The following is a 19,231-nucleotide window of genomic DNA, read 5'->3' on the forward strand; positions in this document are numbered from 1 at the left end:
TTAACATTAATAAAACCAAAAACATCAAACGTTTTTCCCATAAACTTTGAAATGCATTATTAATCTGCATAGATCTAAGAATCCCATTTGAAAAGGAGCAAAATAACAGTTGTGTTGGTTGTGTGGGAGTTGTCTGGTGGAACTGCTGCAGAAAATATTAAAAGAAAAACTATCCGGGCACAATTCAAAGTCTGCGATCACAAGGACATCTGAGCAAAACTGCAAAAAATATGTTTACATCCTCTAATCTTCAAACTCCACCTGCATGTGTTCACTCCATAGCCCAGTGACAAGGAGTCTCTGATTCAGATAGGGGGGCGTGGGGGGTGGGGGGCAATAAGCACACTAGGTTAATCGTATGTGTCACTTTTACAAAAGTGGGAGATGGTCGGGAGGAAGAGCAGAGCAATTCCAGTTCCCTAATCCAGGCTGAAGGTCAATTTATTATCTCAGTGAGTCGGAGATTGAACCTGCTCACAGGAAGTTGATTCTCTTCAGGCGAAGACGAGGGACCTCAGCCGCACGAGGAATTTCAAATAGATGGCTTCTTCTTGCTCAAGTGACTCGGCTCCTTATCTGTGTGTACGGGTCTGATCGTCTCCACAGCACATCTGTTTCTGCTTGTCTCACCGAAGGCAAAATCTGAAACTGTACATCCTTCTCATCGCGCTCTCTGAGAGTGTTTGTGACTCAAAAAATATATGTTTATGTATGGGAAATTATTATTTTCATCAATAAACAATTAATACTGGGACTATTATCTGGATTAATCCTCAGGTCCATCGAATAAAATGAGGGAAAACTGTGGAAATCACAAGTTTCTGTTGCTCAGATTCTTAATAACAGAGTAAAACCAAAAGATATTGGGTTGCCTCTGAAATAACAGCAGCGAATCATCACAGTCCAAAGGTTTAATGGAATGTCTGGAATTTTTCGTTCAGTCATTTCAGCTCCATTGTCTCATTTCTACAGTTCACATCTCCTCAGTTTTTAAAGTGTGCAATAAAGTTGTTTTCCAGAGTTTTGTAGATGTAATGCTTTATTATATTCTACGCCAAAAAGAAACTTAAATAGAAAATACTAGAAAAATAAAAACAGTGGGATTGTGTCGTTCCTTGAGCCATCACCCAATAACTCGGCTCTCATACACCGTGTGACACCCAATCAGAAAGCAGCGAGGATCAGCGGCCCGGGCTCTGGACCCAACCGGCTGGTGCTGTTGCCATAGGCTCAGTAATATACAGGAGCTGACCGGCTGAATGTCAGCCAGTAAATGAGCCGTGACTTTCACCAGGACAGCTGAGTCAGCAATAAATGGATTCACATAACTCTCCTGGTCTCCATTCCCTTTGTGTTTTTTCCTGTCTTGTGTCGCTTACACACAAACACACACACACACACACACACACACAAGCACATGATAGGATGTCAAATCATTTCCAGAAGCACGTCCGACCTCAGCTTGACCTTTTATCTGGTCCAATCAGCTGTAAGAGTGGCCCGTCTCCATCATCAGCTGACCTTCACTCTTTGCTCCATTAGACACACCGTCTCACAAACACACACACACACACACTAAATACACACACTCAGGAAGGCCTTCACGTGTCCATACTGTCACATATTTGAGCAAACGTGTGTTTACTCCATACAGAGGTAATTAGACACAGTGCCAGGGGCTGCTGTGGCGCCCTGCAGAGACGCAGATTAAAGAGAAGAGACTCAGGAAAGGGGGGGGGGGGGGGGGGTAGGAAGTCCAGGCTGTGGCGTGGGTGGAGAGATAGCGTTTTAAATGACAGCCGAGTCCAGCTGACAGCAGCGACCTCAGACCGCAGTGATGTCACAACGTCAGATCGAGCCGAGGCACTTCCTGTGTACTGGAGAAACACTTCCCCTTGCAGCCTCTCTCTCTCTCTCTCACTCTCTCTTTCTCTCTTCTCAGTGGGGGAAACAAAGCAACCACCGCAGAGGTATAGAAATAAATGTAAATACACAAGAGAAAGAGAAAGAGAGACAAGAATGGCAAAAAAACAAATTCTCCTAAAAGCACTTGTGTCCCAGATTCCACTTCTCCTCTCTGCATTTCAGTCTCTTTTACATTCGCTCCACTTCTCTCAAGCTTTTATCTCCTGTCTTCTGCTCTTCCTTCAGTCACAGGGCACTAAGTCTCTATTCCACCTGGGCTACTCAGAGGGAATACACAAGCGTGCCATCAGAGGTAATGGGGATATTCTTACCTTGTACACCTGCCCATAGGTTCCATTCCCCACCAGCTCAACCAGCTCGAAGATGCCAGCAGGATCCTGGAGAAAGACAAAGGGGAAACAGAGCGAGGTTATTGGGATTGTGATGACGAGTGATCGTGGAAACATTCAAGTCAAACTAATGTTAAAAAAAAGGTACAATAACATGTATCCAATCTGACTCCATAGCTAAACCAGGACAGGGTGTGTGGGGGGTGCACCCGGCAGCTTCACAGGTTTTTAACGATCTAAGTCCTGCGGCTGTGATACTATTTAGGACTGGTCCAAATCAACTTCTGCTAGTTTAACGGAAGAATACAAATATATGTTCCTGAACCAGGTGCAGTGGTAAAACAAATGTTATATGGTCATTAATCTTGGGTGTGTGTGTTTTGGGCGTAACATGAATTAAAGCAATCAGGGTTCCATCCCACATTCCCTCTGAAAGCAGGTGTGTGCTCGCACCTCGGTGGATTAATCAGATAGTTGAAGAGAACACAGAGAATAATGGATTCTCTTCACACACTCACGAGCAAATCAACCAAGAGGCAGTGGATCTGCACCCCCAACAGCACATAATACTATCATGGTCATGTGTTAAAGCAACTGTTTAATACTGTGCTTCAGATGATGGGTTCGGTACCCAAATGGCCCCGGTGCCCTCGCGGCAAGTTCCTTAACATTACATTTACTGCTGGTGGCAACACTCTCTGGCTTTGGCAGCACAAATTTGAAGTATGGTTAGATAGTAGGTACCCGGTAGGTACACGGTGCCGTTTTAAAAGTATTTATCTAGCACCAGTATAAGGAAACACCCAAATGATTCCCAACCCAACTCCCGACCCGGTTCAGGATCTGACTCAATGCACCTGACTCATTTTAAGACTGGGCTCGTTCAGGTGCACGAGTATTTGCGACCAACCACGATGGCGATGGAGCAGAAGATGTCATCTGTGTTGGTTCGACTCCCACGCCACACCCCTCCGTGCCAGATATTAGACAGAGCCCTCTGTCTTAATATCCGTATTACAACACTTGTGATTTTACAGTCGGACCTCTAACCGAAGCAGTGCCGGGCTCTCTAGGAGTTGATACGTGGGTCTGAGATGCAGCGCTGGCTAATAGTTTAAGCGCCCAGTCGCTGGGTTGCCAACACGGAAACTCAACTCTGACAAGGAGCAGCTCGAACAGTGCCTCAAACCCACTGACCCCTCTGCACACAAAAAACAGACACACGCACACACACATGCACACACACCTCCCCCTTCCTCTCGGCTGCGTGTTGCAGCAACAATAGCCGGTATTCACCCTCTCTTCCCTTCTCTCTCTCTTTCACACTCTCTCTGGTCGACCAGCTTCTGTTCTCCAACCAACCCAGAGTCCACCTCTCTCTCTCTCTCTCTCTCTCTCACTCTCTTATCCCTCTTTCTCTCCTTCATTCCCGTCAGGGCCCCGGACGAGTTTCTTTCCAACACCCCTCTCATTCCAGCCATCCCCAGAAACACACAGGGCCCTTTCACCAGCCTCTGTTATATCTCTGTCTCCCTGGTGCCATTCTAAAGTTTGAAAACTCGCCCTCTCAGACAGAAGTGTCCCAAGCTGCTCTTCAGCCCTCAACCACTTTTAAAAACTGCATCTCCACGATGTCTGTTATTGTGTTTCATCAAAAAAATCTTACTCTGCTAATCGAAGAGAACCCGGGTTGGCTGATGTGCAGTTTCACACAACCCACTGTAATGTAGTTTACCTTAAACCCACAGCCACTTCTACTGGGTCAGCTCAAAATACACAAATATACAAAGTCATCTTTCATCTTTTTCTCTCTGATGCCACATCTGTGAATTCTTTCAGTTGAACTTTCAGCCAACTCTGCTGGCACAACATGCAGAAAACCGCGGTGTGCCCTCGCAGAGCAAAGAGCAGGAAACGACACATGTGGCCACAATGAAACAAAGTGCCACTTGATTTCCAGGTTTATTAACGTGTATATTTGAATTCTGTGTTTTCTTCCTTAAATATTCTTTGTGTGTTTATTCCTGCCTCTTCTCCCTCGGTTTGCGTCTCTCTTCCCCCCCCCCCACACACTTTGTCTCTCTGTGTTTGTTTCTGTGCGTCTCAGCAGGCCTGTCAACCTGTCAGCTGTTTTCTGAAGACAGGGCCTTGTGCTTTCTTGCACGCTCCTTCCTTTTCCTGTCGGTTTTATGTCTCTCCTCTTTCTTTGTTCTGTGCTGCAGACGCACACACACACACACAAACTTTCTCTCATATGCAAAGACACAAACGTACGCACACAAAAACAGCCACAAACTTATTCTCAGTCTACTTCATAGTCTCAAGTACATCCTCCCGCTGTCTCGCTCTCCCACAGTCTCATAACCAGACACACACACACACACACTGTGCCAAAGACACACTCCTACACTAGGACTAGTGTTCAAATGTTCTAACAAGTATGAGTGGGCACAAAATGAAGAGTGTGTCGGACTAAATGTGTGTGTTTGTGCTGAAAGAGCCAGTCAGGAAACCTGCGAGCGTCTTTCAGGAGTGCAGACAGCAGCGTTCTGCAAGCAGCGCAAATGTTCACCTTGATTCAGACCTTCAGCTTGTGCAGGTAGAGTTTTCCTCCCCACACTTTCTCTGCGTGTGTGTGTGTGTGTTTGTGTGTTTGTGTGGCTGTGTGTTTGGCAGCTGGGTGAATTAACTCTCAGAGCTGCATACAAAGTCCTGACAGCAACTCCCCAGACACTTCCTAGGATTCGCTCTCTTCATCTTTCTGCTCTTACTCAACAGACACATTCAGATAATAATAAAAAAAGGAAAGAAATCCATGCATGTACACACACACACACACACACACTCACACACACACACAGTACATGCATATATTCATATAGGAACCACAAGCGACTGAGAGACACATGACGCAGGCCTGCGTGTGCAGCTTTCCTTCCCTCCACCCACAGCATACAGAACGAGTTCAGTTTCTGCTGCTCCAGTTCATACTGGTCCTCGGGCTCGCTGGTAAAAGTATAGCACGATGTATCATTCATATTTCAGAAGCCACTTGCAGAACGAGCTCTCAGCGTGAGCCGGGCCACGTCAGTGTCAGCGTCTGTGGTTGAGCATTCCCTGTGACTGGAGCCCCTTCCTCTTTTTCACCGTGTTGTGGTCGCGCTCAGAGTCACCTGACTGTCACATGACCTCGCTGGCGACCAATGAAACGCAGAGCTGCTGAATAACAGTAACGGGATAAATATAGCTGCGAAAAACAACATGAAAAGTGCTGAGACAGGAAGGACTCGAGACGTGATGACACACACACACGTCACTGTGACTCCGCACATTTGTTCATGCCTATCCACCAGCATTCAAAATGATCTCATGGCAGATCAGACATGTGGACACTTTCCAAACCCACAAAGTGACGCAACTCTTCGATTTCTATGAGAAGAGCTTTAAAAGAAAAGTTCAATTTGCTTTTCAACACAACAGCAGCGACGATGTGTATCGTAATTCGGCTTTTGAGAAACACGGCTCGCTTTGTCTAACCTCGCCTGCACTTATCTCAGAGTGTGAGGAACAACAAAAAAATTATCCTGCCAGCGTTTCGGTGCCAGATTCAAAGCATCGCTCGAGCAAAACTCGGATGAAGAAGAATCAGAGAAAAGTAGACTGGGTGCAGCGCTGGATCCATTATTCCTCCAAACGATGGATCATATCAGTCCGTGTGCAGCATGAGCCATTAGAAATAATGGGTTTTAGAGTGCAGGGCATGGAATTCTTGTGAAGGCCTCTTAACATGTGTGACTTTCACCGACTGCATTTGTTCTCTCATTCCACAACTTAACCTTAATCCTCACCATAGAATTCTTTAACTCTTAACCAACCACCAGCTAAAGCCAAAGCCCAACCCCAACACAAGGACAAGCTTCTCTTTCACTAGATATTTACAAGCGATTCAATCACAGCTAAAAATACAAGGGCCGACACATTTTATCTCATCACCAGCGACTCGGTTTGGCAACAACACAACTGGCAACAACACAACTGGCATTCAATTGGTTGGGGATGTTTTTTTAAACAGGCTTGTTGCACAAGACAATTCGAGTGCCAGTGTTTCACGTGCACCGACACAACGAGAGGAGAAGACACAGTGAGGATACTTTTACCCGGCGCTACATTAATTGTGTTAACGCAGTAAAACACCCGGTGATGTGATAGTCACGGCATTAAAAGAAACATGGAGACAAAGTCGTGATTCACCCTGATCGTCTCTTTAGTGGATGTGGGCCCGGTGTGAATGTTAAGTGCACGATTCAGAGCAGCAGACAGCAGCCAGGTGAGTGCTGCTGTTAGTGTCTGTAGAAAGTGAATTACAGAGAAGTGAGGAGGTGGGGGGGGATTGAATTAGAGACCCCTAAGAGGATGATGGGAGTCAAGCTGGGGCCGGGTCTGCCTCTTCTGAAACCACTTACACTTAAACAACATGGCTCTCCACGGCTTGCTTCTCACTGGGAGACGCTGTGGTAGCCTAATTCCCAGTACATCTCACCCGGACACGTACAGTACACTAACAGGAGTCGACTCTTAATCACAGATTTGCAGCCGGCGGGAGATGATCCGCGCCCCACAGAGTTTGTTCGAGCGACGCTGATGAACCCGCGCGCCGCTCGCCTCTCGCTCCTTCTCTGCCAATCGTGTCATCTCACACCTTGTCCCCGTCACCTCTCGGCTGCGTCCCTTCATCCCCATCATCATCATCATTCATCTCTGCTCCGCAATAATGGCCTGCCGCTCTCTCCCTCTGTCGCTCTCTCTCCCTCTGCCGCTCCATCCATCTCTCCTGCCTTGCTGCCCTGCACCCGGGCGAGTCAGACACCACGGAGGGACTCAGCTCCTACTATGGACTTGTTTACATGCACACGATTCCTCCGAGCGCTTCAGATGGAGCGCAAGTGTATTCTTTGTGTGTTAGAGCATGAGAGGGAAAAATGAAAGCGAAGTTGAGCGAGCAGGCTTGTGCATATTACTCCTAATGCATCATTAAATGACTTGTTGACATAATATACGTTAAGATTTAAAGTTGTGAGCCAGAAGATTCACAGCGTTTGTTTGTGTTTTTTATGTTCCAACCACATTTTGTGCAGATTGCTGAGTTGTTTACGTTTCGTAACCGTGCAGACACCATGAATAACCGGTGATATAGCTTGAAATATGAAATCCTGCCTTCATGCTACATGTTTTTCCGAATGGGACTGAGTCACTTTCTTATATCAACAATATCTAGAAGAGAAAATACACATTTCTATTACAATGTCTGGGATTATAAATGGGATTTTGCAGCTTCAAATAATCAACTTCCTATTCCGGAGCTAACATGGTGGTGCTTGTGTGGAGCGGAGAGTTAAAGACTCTGTGCAGCTCCATCAGTGACTTGGGGGGGGGGGGGGGGGGGAAATAGGTCAACTAGAAGCAGGCGGGCAGAGTGGAGAGGAGGGTGGGAGGGAGAGGGGCATTTCTCAGCGACAGACTGCCATACAGTATATAGACTATTCATGAATAAGCTCTGTGTAAGCCCTGGGCACTGCTGTGGCCCCGTTACTATGGCGTCCATGGTGGAGGGCCGAGGAATGTGGCCTTACTGGGCAACAAGGAATGGAGAGGGAGGGAGGGAGGGAGGGGGGGGGGGGGGGTTCTGGAGAGGGGCCTAAGCAGCTCGGACTACTTTGGTCACCGGTCACATCTCCACCATCAGCAGAGCCTCGGTCGCTTTCTTCTTCTCCCCCTGCTCCCTTTGTCTTTCCCTGCCCCCCCCCCAGGAGCTTCACACGTCCTGGTCCTCCCTTCGAATCCATCGACCCGTCCTCCTCTGACCGTGTCGCCATCCCTTCATCCTCACCTGCTCCCGCTTTCATCACAGATCTCACACCTGAGTCCCTTCACAGCACATTAGTCTGCTGCCAGTGTGTGTGCCTACTTGTGTGTGTGTGTGTGTGGTGCTGTGGCTGTACTTCCTGCTGGTTCACCATCTGTTGCTGATCGTCAGCTGACTGGATGAACCCGTGCCTCTGACGCCTCTGACGCCTTTGACCTGCGTGTGTGTGTGCACGTGAGCCGATCGTTATTCACATCCCAGACCGCCTGTCTGCATGAAGACCACGGCGTCTCAACCTCTCCGGCTCTGTTTGGCTGTCAGCGTGAGTCACAGCGAGAGACAGGAAACAGCGGTGACACGTCTGCGAGCGCATCTAACTTTGGCCTTTCCCCACTCGAGTGAAACATGCGGCGTGGGCACAGGTGGAGCCGGGGGGGGGGGGGGTTAATGCGTGACACCGGCAAATGTGGCCAAGACCAGGGGGGGGCGGCACAGGAGGAAGACGGCAGAAGAAGAAGCGCAGAGACAGCAAACATGAAAAGCCACTTCTCTGTCCTCACTCCACTTCCCACTCAGTTCTGTCTGTTTCTTTGTGTCTGCTCTTTCTATCTGTGTGTGTTGTGTTTGTGTGTGTGTGTGTGTTGTGTATGTGTGTGTGTGTGCATGTGAGAGATGGTCAGCGTTCCTAAACCCAGCAGAGTGCAAGAGCTAGCCCTGCCCTGTGAATACCCCCCTCCCCTCCCACACACAGACACACAAACAACACAATCCCCCCCCCCCCATCATCAGCACCAATGCCAGTATTATAATCAGCCCCCCCCCCCACCCTCCCCATCTCACCAGCCCAGCTGACCTACTTCCTGTCTAGCCGCTCCAGTAGTTGACTGTCATATGAGCATGTGTGTGTGTGTGTGTGTGTGTGTGTGTGTCATGATGAGTTGAAATGCGCAGTATATATAAAATATGAAGGAGGGTGAGCAGGAGCTGTTCAGGCTGAGACTTGCCCGTTCAGACACTGCGTTTAGGGATTCATATTTTTTTCAGATCTGGATGTTTATCACAAACCGTTGTGACGCTTCCCTGTTGAAAACGATTCCATGGAAGTTGGGATGCAGATTTGGGCAGGAGAGAGAGAGAGAGAGAGAGAGAGAGAGAGAGAGAGAGACAACAAAACGATACCAAGAGTTTGAATTGAGTCACCTGTCTTGCAGGACAGGTGGGTTTGTGGGGCTGAGGAATTGTCACGTCTTTTTTCTTCCAGAGAAATCCTATTCTGGAAAAGCTTCTAAAAGACGTGTTTCAAAAAGGTGTCGCATAAATTCACATTATTTCAGAAACTTGTCATGTAGAAGTAAAAATAATACATGAGCGTGCATGAGTGTGTCCTCTCAGCTGCATGTGAGTCACAGGAAGAGACGGACGCTTGACATGTCTCTGAAATAATGGGACATGCATGGACCGACTCCCTAAGCCCACAGACCCTTCCCCTCCTCTTCTTCTCTCATCTACTCTCTCTGCATCCATCTCCATCTCCTCCTCATCCTTCTATTCTTCCATGTCCTCCTTTCTACTCCCCCTCCCCCGGCCAGCGAGAACACACTACAGGTGAAAAACCCCTCAAAAGGTGTCCGCATGTTGTCGACACTCGGTTCAACTCCCCGGTGAACGTTCCCCTTCGTGCAGGCGGCGCGGGGAGAGATCATTCTTAAAGACGGAGCAGCTGGCAGACAGAGGACGAGGTGGATGGAGTCAGTCAGACAGGAGGCGCTGGAGGAACAGGTGATAAAAGTGACGGCAAACAGCAGGAGTGACACGTACACAAGCAAGGCATCCCTGCCTCGGCTGAGCGGTTGTGACTGAAGCAGAAACAGGAGACACGCACAAAGAGACAGGTGGAGACGGACAAGCAGACACAATCCAGCCCGACAAGGACACAGGTACATAGAGGCGGGCGAGACAACAACTGCATTGTGTGTGTGTGTCTGTGCGATGTGGTCTGGTGTCTCAGAGCAGCAAACAGGTCTGCAGCGGAAGAATCCCTCACTTGTGTATCAGCCTGGCAGACACCTACACTGCAGAAACACACACTGACATTCACACACAACACACATACACTCAGAGTGACACACAGCATGCCAAGCCAAGCGGATAACACGGGTGTTCACGCATAAACGCAAGGGTACGTGTTTGTGTGCGCGTGAGTGAGAAAAATAGTGTGTGTGTTTGTGTGTGTATGTGTTTTAGTGTGTGTGTGTTTGCAGCACATATTCAATGAACAAAAGAACTGGGTATTGCAGCATGTAAGGCTTCAGCTTTGGTGGAGTGTAGCCTACAGTGACTACAGGTCGGTTGGCGCTACCTCACTCACACTGTCACAAACGCACACACACACACACACATACACACAAAGCATCACACACATATAGGCTACAGCAGCAAACAGCACAGGACAAATGTCGGTCAATTAAAAACTTGAAATGTGAAATCAAGTGACAGTTTCTCACACACAGCCCTGGAGAATCAGTGTGTGTCTGTGTGTAGCACACATTCAAAGAACAAAAGAACTGACTATTGCAGCATGTGGGGTTTAAGCTTTGGTGGAGAGTAGCCTACAGTGACTACAGGTCGGTTGGCACTCCCTCACTCAAACACACACACACACACACACAAACACACAGAGAGACACACACTGTGTAAAGCAGCACAGGACAAATGTGGACAAATAATAACTTGAAATGTGAAATCAAGTGACAGTTTCTCACACACAGAATATGTGTGATTGTGTGAGTGTGAGTGTGTGCGTGTTAAATGGGTTAAATTCCTGTGCTGTCTGAATCAAGGCCTATTAAAGGATGGTTCACTGAAAGAAGAAACACAAAACCCCCCTCATCCAGGTCAGCAGAATCACAGCCACACACACAAACACACACACACACACACACACACACACACTTGAATGAGGCTTCAGACCAGCAGTGCACGTCTATAAATACATGCATGTATATAATGGGATCTATAATCTGACACACACTGGATGGATGCTCGTCTCCCACACATCCGCCTCCTGCACGCGTTCAGGGGGGGGCGCGCAGTCAGGTGCAGGGGGGGAGGCAGGAACGACGCGCACGCACGCACACACACATACACACACAAACACCAGTTTGTTTTAAATAATAATAAAAAAACAAAGAAGAAAGAAAGGAAATGCAGAAGAGTTACATCTCCTCACCCTCAGAGCGGAGAGGTCGATCTCGTCCAGGCTCCGCGCCGGAGAGTCGCTCGCCATGATGGAGGAGGAGGAGGAGGAGGAGGACGCGAGGAGCCGCTCTCCCTTTGCCCCGATATCCTGAGACGGCCTCTGCTGTCACGACGGTGTGGGTCCCCAACCTCCGTCTCTCTCTCTCTCCCTCCCTCCTTCTCTCCTTCTCTGTCTCCTGCACAGTGATGCCTCGGAAAGACACAGGATACAAATCAGCGTCCTCCTCCTCCACCACCTCCTCCTCTGTGGTGAGCAGCGGGACGCGACACGGGCCGGGAGCGCACGGCTACAAGGGAAGGGAGCGCGCCGGGTGCGTCGGCCCCTCAGGCTCCATGTCTGCGGGATCAGTAGCTGCAGAGGAAACGGGTGCAGGGCAGTGGAGAGCAGACTGGTAGTGATGGTGGTAGTGGTTCTTACAGCCGCTGCTGTGACAGCCGGTTAATAGTCAGAGGGGAGGGAGGAGAGGGGAGGAGGAGGAGGAGGGAGGAGAGCAGCAAACCACGCCTGTCACTGGGCGGAGTTTGCTGAGGCACCATGGGACTCCCCAGAACTTCTTCACCTCAATCCTGTGATGACCCCTCGGGAAAGAGTCCAGAAGAAAATCAGGGTCATGATTAGATGTTTTTGAGAATAACAATTAAAATATCAAAAAAAGTCAAAAATAGTCAAAACTGAATCAGAGGAAATCCTCTTTTTTTTGATTATTTAGCATTTGCATTTTATCATTTTTCTGATGAATAAAGGAATAAAGTCATAGTTTGAATAGGTTTAAAATTTTTATACACAACAAGAATATAAATATAAATACACATTTTATATACACAACAAGAAGCAGAAGGAGAAGCTGCGCTAGCTGGAGTTCCACTTCAAGATCCAACATGCTGTTCACCAATGTCTCCTGAGAAACTTCCCCCAAGAAAACCTTTCAATAACACACAGATGCTAGAATTCATATCCTCGAGTCCTCCTCTTCCCTCCTTCTGTTAATTATAATAACAAACTCAACAATGAGGCGCTGATGTTTCAAATTACTTTATTCTCATGAAGTTACAACTTAGAGCTCTCTACATTTTTTCTATCTTTTCCCTTCTAGTGGCCTAATGCTCCTCGGTACAGAATGAAGTCGAGAATAAAAAAATTCTGAAAATGTCCAGATTAAGGTCAAACTTTTAAGATTATGTTAAATGTTAGTGCAGTGATGGCTGCCGCGACAACATGTCTTTGTGTAGATGAATTGGTGAAATTGTTGCATCAAATTGTTGCATTGCCCTGAAGAGGTCTTTCTTCAGGGCAAACTCAAACGGTGATCAGCGGGGACAGGTGGAAAGTCACATGATGAAATGGTCACATGATCCGTGTGGACAGGTGAACAGCCACATGATCGAAGGAAAATCACATGACAGATCATGTCAAGCTGGACGTCTTGTCAGCTGCCTGCTCCGTGTTAGTGGATGGGACATGGACCAGACTAAGAAGTCGAAAAATATGTGTTAAATTATTTTGGGGGAAAGTTGTTGTCTCATGTTTCCCAGTAATGAGAATTCCACAGACTTAGTTCTGCTCTAAGTGTTTGGACTCACGATAAACAGATTGTTTTTATATGAATGATGAAAGTGGGATATCCTGAGTAAGTACAGTTTGAGGTACGTGTAATTTACTAGAGTAGTTTTTCTTTACACTTAATGTGTACACGTTGTTTTTAGGCCAACAGCTTTAGTCACAGATTCAGATTCTGAACAGAACGGATGGCTGTGATAAATGAGAGTAAACCACCTGACAGCATTATGAACTTTATCCAACCAGGAAGTAGAGCTCCGCAGATTACGACCTGTCATTCAAAATAAATTCCTGCTCCACATTTAAAGATAACAACATGTGCATCAACATCCACCGAGAGCAAATCTCACAAACTCATAAATGTCAGTCCCCTGAACAAGCCTGTTGTTTTTAATCCATGATATAGTCTTTGAGATTTAGTTTCTGAGAAATCAATAAAAATGTTGTAAACACAATAAACACTTTTTAGTTTGAAGGATGAGGACGTTTTAGTTTTTTTCTGACCTCGGTTCTTTCAAGCTCGAACATATCCATGACATTATTGGAGGGCCTGAAGACAGCACCACACCAGTAACCCCATCACACCACCACCTGTTGGTGTCTGGAAGAGGAATCAGTTGCCCTCAGGGCTAAAGTCCCGTTTCTGTTCCGTAACACACCGAGTGGCCGAGCCCCAGCGCTCTGAGTTGTGAGCAGTTGGGGCTTGTCAGTCCCATTGGAAGGATTAATTGAGTTCTGTGTGCAGCAGCCAAGATCCACCCCACAAATCATTCTTTTGTATTTTGTCAATAAGATGAACCTGAAGATCGTCTTCAAGGGAAATTGATCTGATGCCAACGTGTTACGTAGGAACTGGCACAGGTGGTGGGGTAACAGCTTCACGCTTCTCTGGAACTCAGTCGTTTGCTCGGGGTGTTGTTCAACAGTTTGCGTTAACAATAACACATTGTATTTCAATTTGTGAAACAACATGCTAGTCATGTGCGACAGTGTTTATCTGACATACTTTAGATTTAAAAAAAAAAAAATCTCAAACAGAGGTTATATGCCTCCACCAACCAGTAGAGTTTCCACATAGCTAGTGATTAAAAGTTGAAGAAATTCCCTCGAGGCACAAATTTTCACATTTCCTTCGGGTTTTAATCCTGTCAAATATGATTCTTCTGGTCCATCCTGCGAATCAATGAGGCCAAAAACATGTTCCCGGTGAGACCACATGTGACCTTTGACCATCAAAATCTTCTCAGTTAACCAATGAGTCTAAGGGAACATGTGCCAAATTTGAAAGAAGCGTGGAAGCATATCAATCCATAACACTAGGCCTGAAAAAGTCTAGAAAACATTCAATAGATAATTAACTTCAACATTAAATTGCTTTTCAATGCTGATGGCTAATGGTTAATTGTTGTCTCATATTATTAGTAAGAGAATTTAAAAAATACTATTAATCATTCCATTTTCTGATCATTTACCCTTTCATGTATTGTACAGATCTACAAAAAAAAAATGTGCAATGAAGAAATTACCTGGGAAACAAAACAAGGTTGTCGGCCGGAATAAAGTCGAACTTCTTCCTTATGTGTGTCACATCATTTCATTCAGTTTTAATCCTCCCTAGGATTTTCTCCTGAAGAAGACTAGTTCCTTAAGTCTCACTGAGACTTGGGAAACGGGTTAATGAAATGATTGTTGTGCAACGAACATCTCGTGACCTGTTGGATGGCAAATTCACGGTTTGGTTGTGTGTTCGTGTTCCTGTGAGATGCAAAAAATCTCCGATATAAACAACTGACGAAGAAATAACAACGTTTCAAGGATCAGTTTTATTTTTTCGTTAGCCACATGATTTACGAGTTACACTGTTGTAAATGGGCGGATAGAAATTAGTAACATCAACTGTACAAAAAAGAGAGTTGTGGACAAACAGAGATCAGCCAACGACTCGTCACGTGGTGGTTGTGAAAAAGATAAAAGAGGCTTAAATATAAATCCACAAACATCCATACGAGCTCACATTAAAAACCATAAATGTACAAAGAATGTTAAATGAATCATATCCCATGAATATGGCCCTGACAAAGATAGCAGGGGGGGGGGGGGGGGGTAAACAATTCAGGCGATATTGTCGAAATCCATAAAAAGCGAAAACATTAGTCTTGTCTTTGTGGGGACAAAGAGAATAATGTTTCAGAACTGGTCCCATTAATAAAAAGAAATCTATATGTCATTATAAGACTCCATACAATGCATTTATTTCTGACGTATTCATCACTTCGAAAGGAATCGACCCTTCTTGAGAAAACCAAGACGCTCAGCCAAAATACAACTTGACACGTTCAGTCCTCGTTCCGGAAGCTCAGCCTCCACCCTTTCATAACCGCAGTGACTGATCTGAATCCATACATGTGATGGACCTGTTTGTAAATGAGACAAAGGAGTTGTTATGGAATTAACTTCACATTCCAGGGGGTTGGTGATCTAATCAGACGCTCTGACAGGTATTGAAAATTCAACAAACTAGTCACGACATTGGTATTTACAAGACAAACTCGATAACTTCAGAGAACAAATCAAGTGGAAACTTAAAAAAAAGCAGTTTCAAGCTGAATCTTCATATATGAAATCTCTGCTCCAGGCATCAGTCACATGGTATAATTTGTATTTTCACTGTTAACGTTGTTTCAAAGACTGTTTCTGCATTTAATAGAAAACATTCGCCATTAGGCTGAGAACTGACAAAACTCGTCCATTACAAATACACACACACACACACACACACTGTATTCTTAAGAGGATAGCACCATCTGTTGAGCAAAAGAGGAACTGCTGCTTTTCAAACTTGTGGGCAGATTGTCTCATCCGGCCTCTGGTGTGGAGCACAAGCGTCTTCACAACAAATAGAGTTGAATAAGCTTCTGCAGCCAAATCGGCTCAACACTTCAATTTCAGCAGAATAGAGCTGCGTCTCTCACACAACATCTTCCAGACAGAACGTTTAAAAACGCCTCCACTGGGGGTTTCTGTGATTGGTGCATGCATTAGTCTTCAAGATCGGTAAATCATGCACCACCGCTGAACGAGTACAATTGTCTTGTGTGCATGTGCGAGCACACGTCAGGTTATTAGAAATCCAAAGACATATCTGAGATTAAAAAGAAGAGATTTTAAATTCATGTGAAGCAGCACGTCGACGAGCTCAGCGACTCCTCGTCACATTGAGCACGACAACACCTTACGAGCATGTATCCAACTTTACAAGTTCATTCATTGACCAAGAGTTGTGTGTTTACTCGTAGTGTTGTCTCGAATTTGACTCGTCCCTTACTCTGGTCCCTTCAAAACCCCATTTCTTTGAATCTCCACAATTGCAATGCGGCCCCATTGCATCCAGAACTGTCCACAAGTGCCAAGTCTTCATGTTCTTCATACATTTTAGTGCTTACCCCTTCAAGCTCCTACCACCGTTTAGTGTTTCTCAGTAGCAACAGTTTTGAGAGAGTTGTCGATGCCCAGCCAAGTCGTAAACCCGCCTCTCGTCACTGGATCGGACCAAGCAGAAATGAATGATCTCTTTAAAAAAATCCAGCTGATGATGCCGATCACAGTCCAGAGACTCGAGATGAAACACGTGTGAAAAGCAGGTGGAGATCTTTTCACGTCCTTTACGTCCAGAGCTCCGTCGGGGCCATGGCCTCCTTCGTCCCCACGGAGGGCATGAGGTTGTGCTCGGACAGGAAGTCCAGAGGAAACTGGACCAGGAAGCCGCGGATTTTGCGCAGCTCCTCGTGAGCGCGGGCCGAGTCGGTCTGGGCCAGGCCCGGCTTGTCCTGGAACTGCTCCAGCTCGGACATGTTCCTCACCAGGGACGAGGGGAGGCAGCGGAACACCTGCAGGGAAACACACATGTAAATACATGCTGCTGCTGAAGACCACTACCTGGGTTTAGACTGAAATATCTCAGCAAGTATTGGATCAACTCAAGATATTTAGAAAAAGCATATAAAGGTTAAAGAAAATGCACTTTAAACATATTCATCCTTCAGTCTGTGTTTTCTTATGTGACATGTATGTTGTTGTTGTTTTTTCTAAATGTGTATGTCCTTTAGATACGATAGAATTTAGTCCTGTCTTTAATGTTTGTGTATGATTTTAAAGTTCAAGTAGTAAAAGTTAAGTATTTGAATTGAACGTGAACTTATGAAATGCGTCAAGCTGGGAGGGGCCGGGGACAAAAACTTGTTCTGTGCAAAAACTGTATTCCAAAGTTTACTTCATTTTCAAATTAAAATGCAGTTGCAATTATACAAATCAAAGGGGTAAACATATATCTTCATATATCCTCTCCGTCCATTTCCTACACCCTCAGTGGATATTCCCCTGTTGATTTAATAAATCCAGACTGCTAATGTTCTCAGACTGCCCACACTGAGGACTGTGGATGTGGCTCACTATTGTTTCTGACACATTTGTGAAGCAGTGAACCTGCGTCCTGAGCCTGAGCCCGACTGAGGTTGACAGAGTGCAGCTTGGATTGATGAGAGCAGAACTTTATCTGACAGCTCCAGCACCTAGACCATCACGTCCGACTCACCTTCTCATAGATGGTGGCATTGCGGCCGGCTGTGGTCATCCACACCTCCTTGTAGAAGCGGTCGCTGATGGGGTCCGACGGGTCGATGCTTGTGTCGGTGTGACCTCCGAGGATGGTCCTGGTCCGAGAGAAGGAGAGGGAGGGGGAGACGGAGAGGGGGAGGAAACAATGACCCGTAAATAAAGTGTGGAAAAACTTGAAATATACAAAATAGTGTTTAATACATCTCAGGGTCAATTTTCTCTCTCTTTCATTGTCCATGTACCAAACAAAAATTAAAAAATGCTCTGCTGATTCATATTCTGTTAAACAAACTGTATTTATAGAATGTAATCTTCCTTCTCTGTATTTTTATAACACAAATATATGTAAAATTTATTCTTTTATAGTAATATATGACCTGTAAAAAAGACTTTGAATGTTTCATACTGGTCTGGTTTTCATTTAAGTCACAACTGGTTTCTGCAGAGCCCCATGTGTAATTTTACATTTAATTTCTGTATTTTGAATTTATGTGGTATGGACTTAAATAAACTAAATAAAAACATAAAATGATATAAGTAATTAGATAGAAGATGAGAAGTTTGTAAAATGCTTTTCTGTTTAAAACACACACACACACACACACACACACACACACACACACACACACACACACACACACACACACACACACACACACACACACACACACACACACACACACACACACACACACACACACACACACAAACACACACACACACACACACACACACACACACACACACACACACACACACACCTAAAGCATTCCAGGCGCAGCTGGAGTGCGTAGGGTCCAGCTTCATACTCCTGTCCGTCCATCACAGACGCCACCTTTTCAGAGTCCTCGATAATCACCGCCACCTCACTGTCCCGTTTACCCAGCATGCTCCTGTCGTTGATGTTGGCAGAACCTGAAACAAACACAAATGTGTGAGTCTCAACAGCTGTTTGTGTCATTTCTTTATCATGCTGTGGATAACAATAATTTTATGATTTTACTAAATAATGGAAATATGCGGCTTCAAGGGATTAAACAACACACACACAAATCAGATCTTCTGCATATATGTGGCATATAAACAAAAGCCTCTTGTTGACAATTAAATAAGAATGAGCTGCACCTTATTAGCCAGCAGGTGGCGTAGCCGAGCTACATACCGCTCTCTTTGCTACATGTAATAAAGTCGTTCTTCAGTCGCACACATGGCGCCAGAAAGAGAGAAAGAGACAGATCTTTGGCTCCATCACATTTCGCTGGTGTCAAGTGTCCGCCTGTTAAGTTGCCTGAAATAATCCCTGGTGCAAACAGCGTGAGAAAAGAAAAGAGGAAGGTGACACCACAGACGAGAGACGGACGAACCGATGATGACTGTGTTGTCGTCTGCGATGAGCATCTTGCTGTGGACGTAGATCAGCTCCGTGACCAGGCGTCCCTCCAGCTCAGCGTGAGTCCGCAGCCCCGCGAAGGAGATGTAGTTCATCCACTGGTCGTCCACTGGGACAGGAGGACATCAGGAGGACATTATTACACCTCCAAATCTAACCCCCCCCCCCCATCATCATGTGTGGAAAGGTTATTGTCATAATGAGTTCCTGTACTCACTCTCCTTCTTCAGCTGCGATATGATGGAGTACTCTCCTCTGATCATCGTTCTGAGGAGAGACAGTTTATTAAACTC

General features: G+C 45.9%; 2 protein-coding genes across 16 annotated transcripts in view; both read right to left on the reverse strand.

Annotated features, from left to right (window-relative positions):
* tnika (TRAF2 and NCK interacting kinase a) overlaps positions 1-11,788 on the reverse strand; it is a 56,092-nt gene extending 44,304 nt beyond the window's left edge. For all 14 annotated transcript variants that reach the window (XM_062397733.1, XM_062397732.1, XM_062397726.1 and 11 more), the window contains exons 1-2: positions 11,348-11,788; positions 2,238-2,303 (exon numbers count right to left, since the gene is read on the reverse strand). In XM_062397733.1, the coding sequence (XP_062253717.1) occupies positions 2,238-2,303; positions 11,348-11,404 (123 nt within the window). In that variant the 5' untranslated portion in view covers positions 11,405-11,788. The remainder of the gene's footprint in view (positions 1-2,237; positions 2,304-11,347) is intronic.
* A 2,950-nt stretch (positions 11,789-14,738) lies between these two features.
* The window catches only part of pld1a (phospholipase D1a), a 30,236-nt gene continuing 25,743 nt past the window's right edge, over positions 14,739-19,231 (reverse strand). For both annotated transcript variants that reach the window (XM_062396976.1, XM_062396975.1), the window contains exons 22-26: positions 19,156-19,205; positions 18,913-19,047; positions 18,310-18,463; positions 17,526-17,643; positions 14,739-16,821 (exon numbers count right to left, since the gene is read on the reverse strand). In XM_062396976.1, the coding sequence (XP_062252960.1) occupies positions 16,597-16,821; positions 17,526-17,643; positions 18,310-18,463; positions 18,913-19,047; positions 19,156-19,205 (682 nt within the window). In that variant the 3' untranslated portion in view covers positions 14,739-16,596. The remainder of the gene's footprint in view (positions 16,822-17,525; positions 17,644-18,309; positions 18,464-18,912; positions 19,048-19,155; positions 19,206-19,231) is intronic.

This window comes from Platichthys flesus, chromosome 10 (assembly GCF_949316205.1).
Source record: "Platichthys flesus chromosome 10, fPlaFle2.1, whole genome shotgun sequence".
Lineage (NCBI taxonomy): Eukaryota > Metazoa > Chordata > Actinopteri > Pleuronectiformes > Pleuronectidae > Platichthys > Platichthys flesus.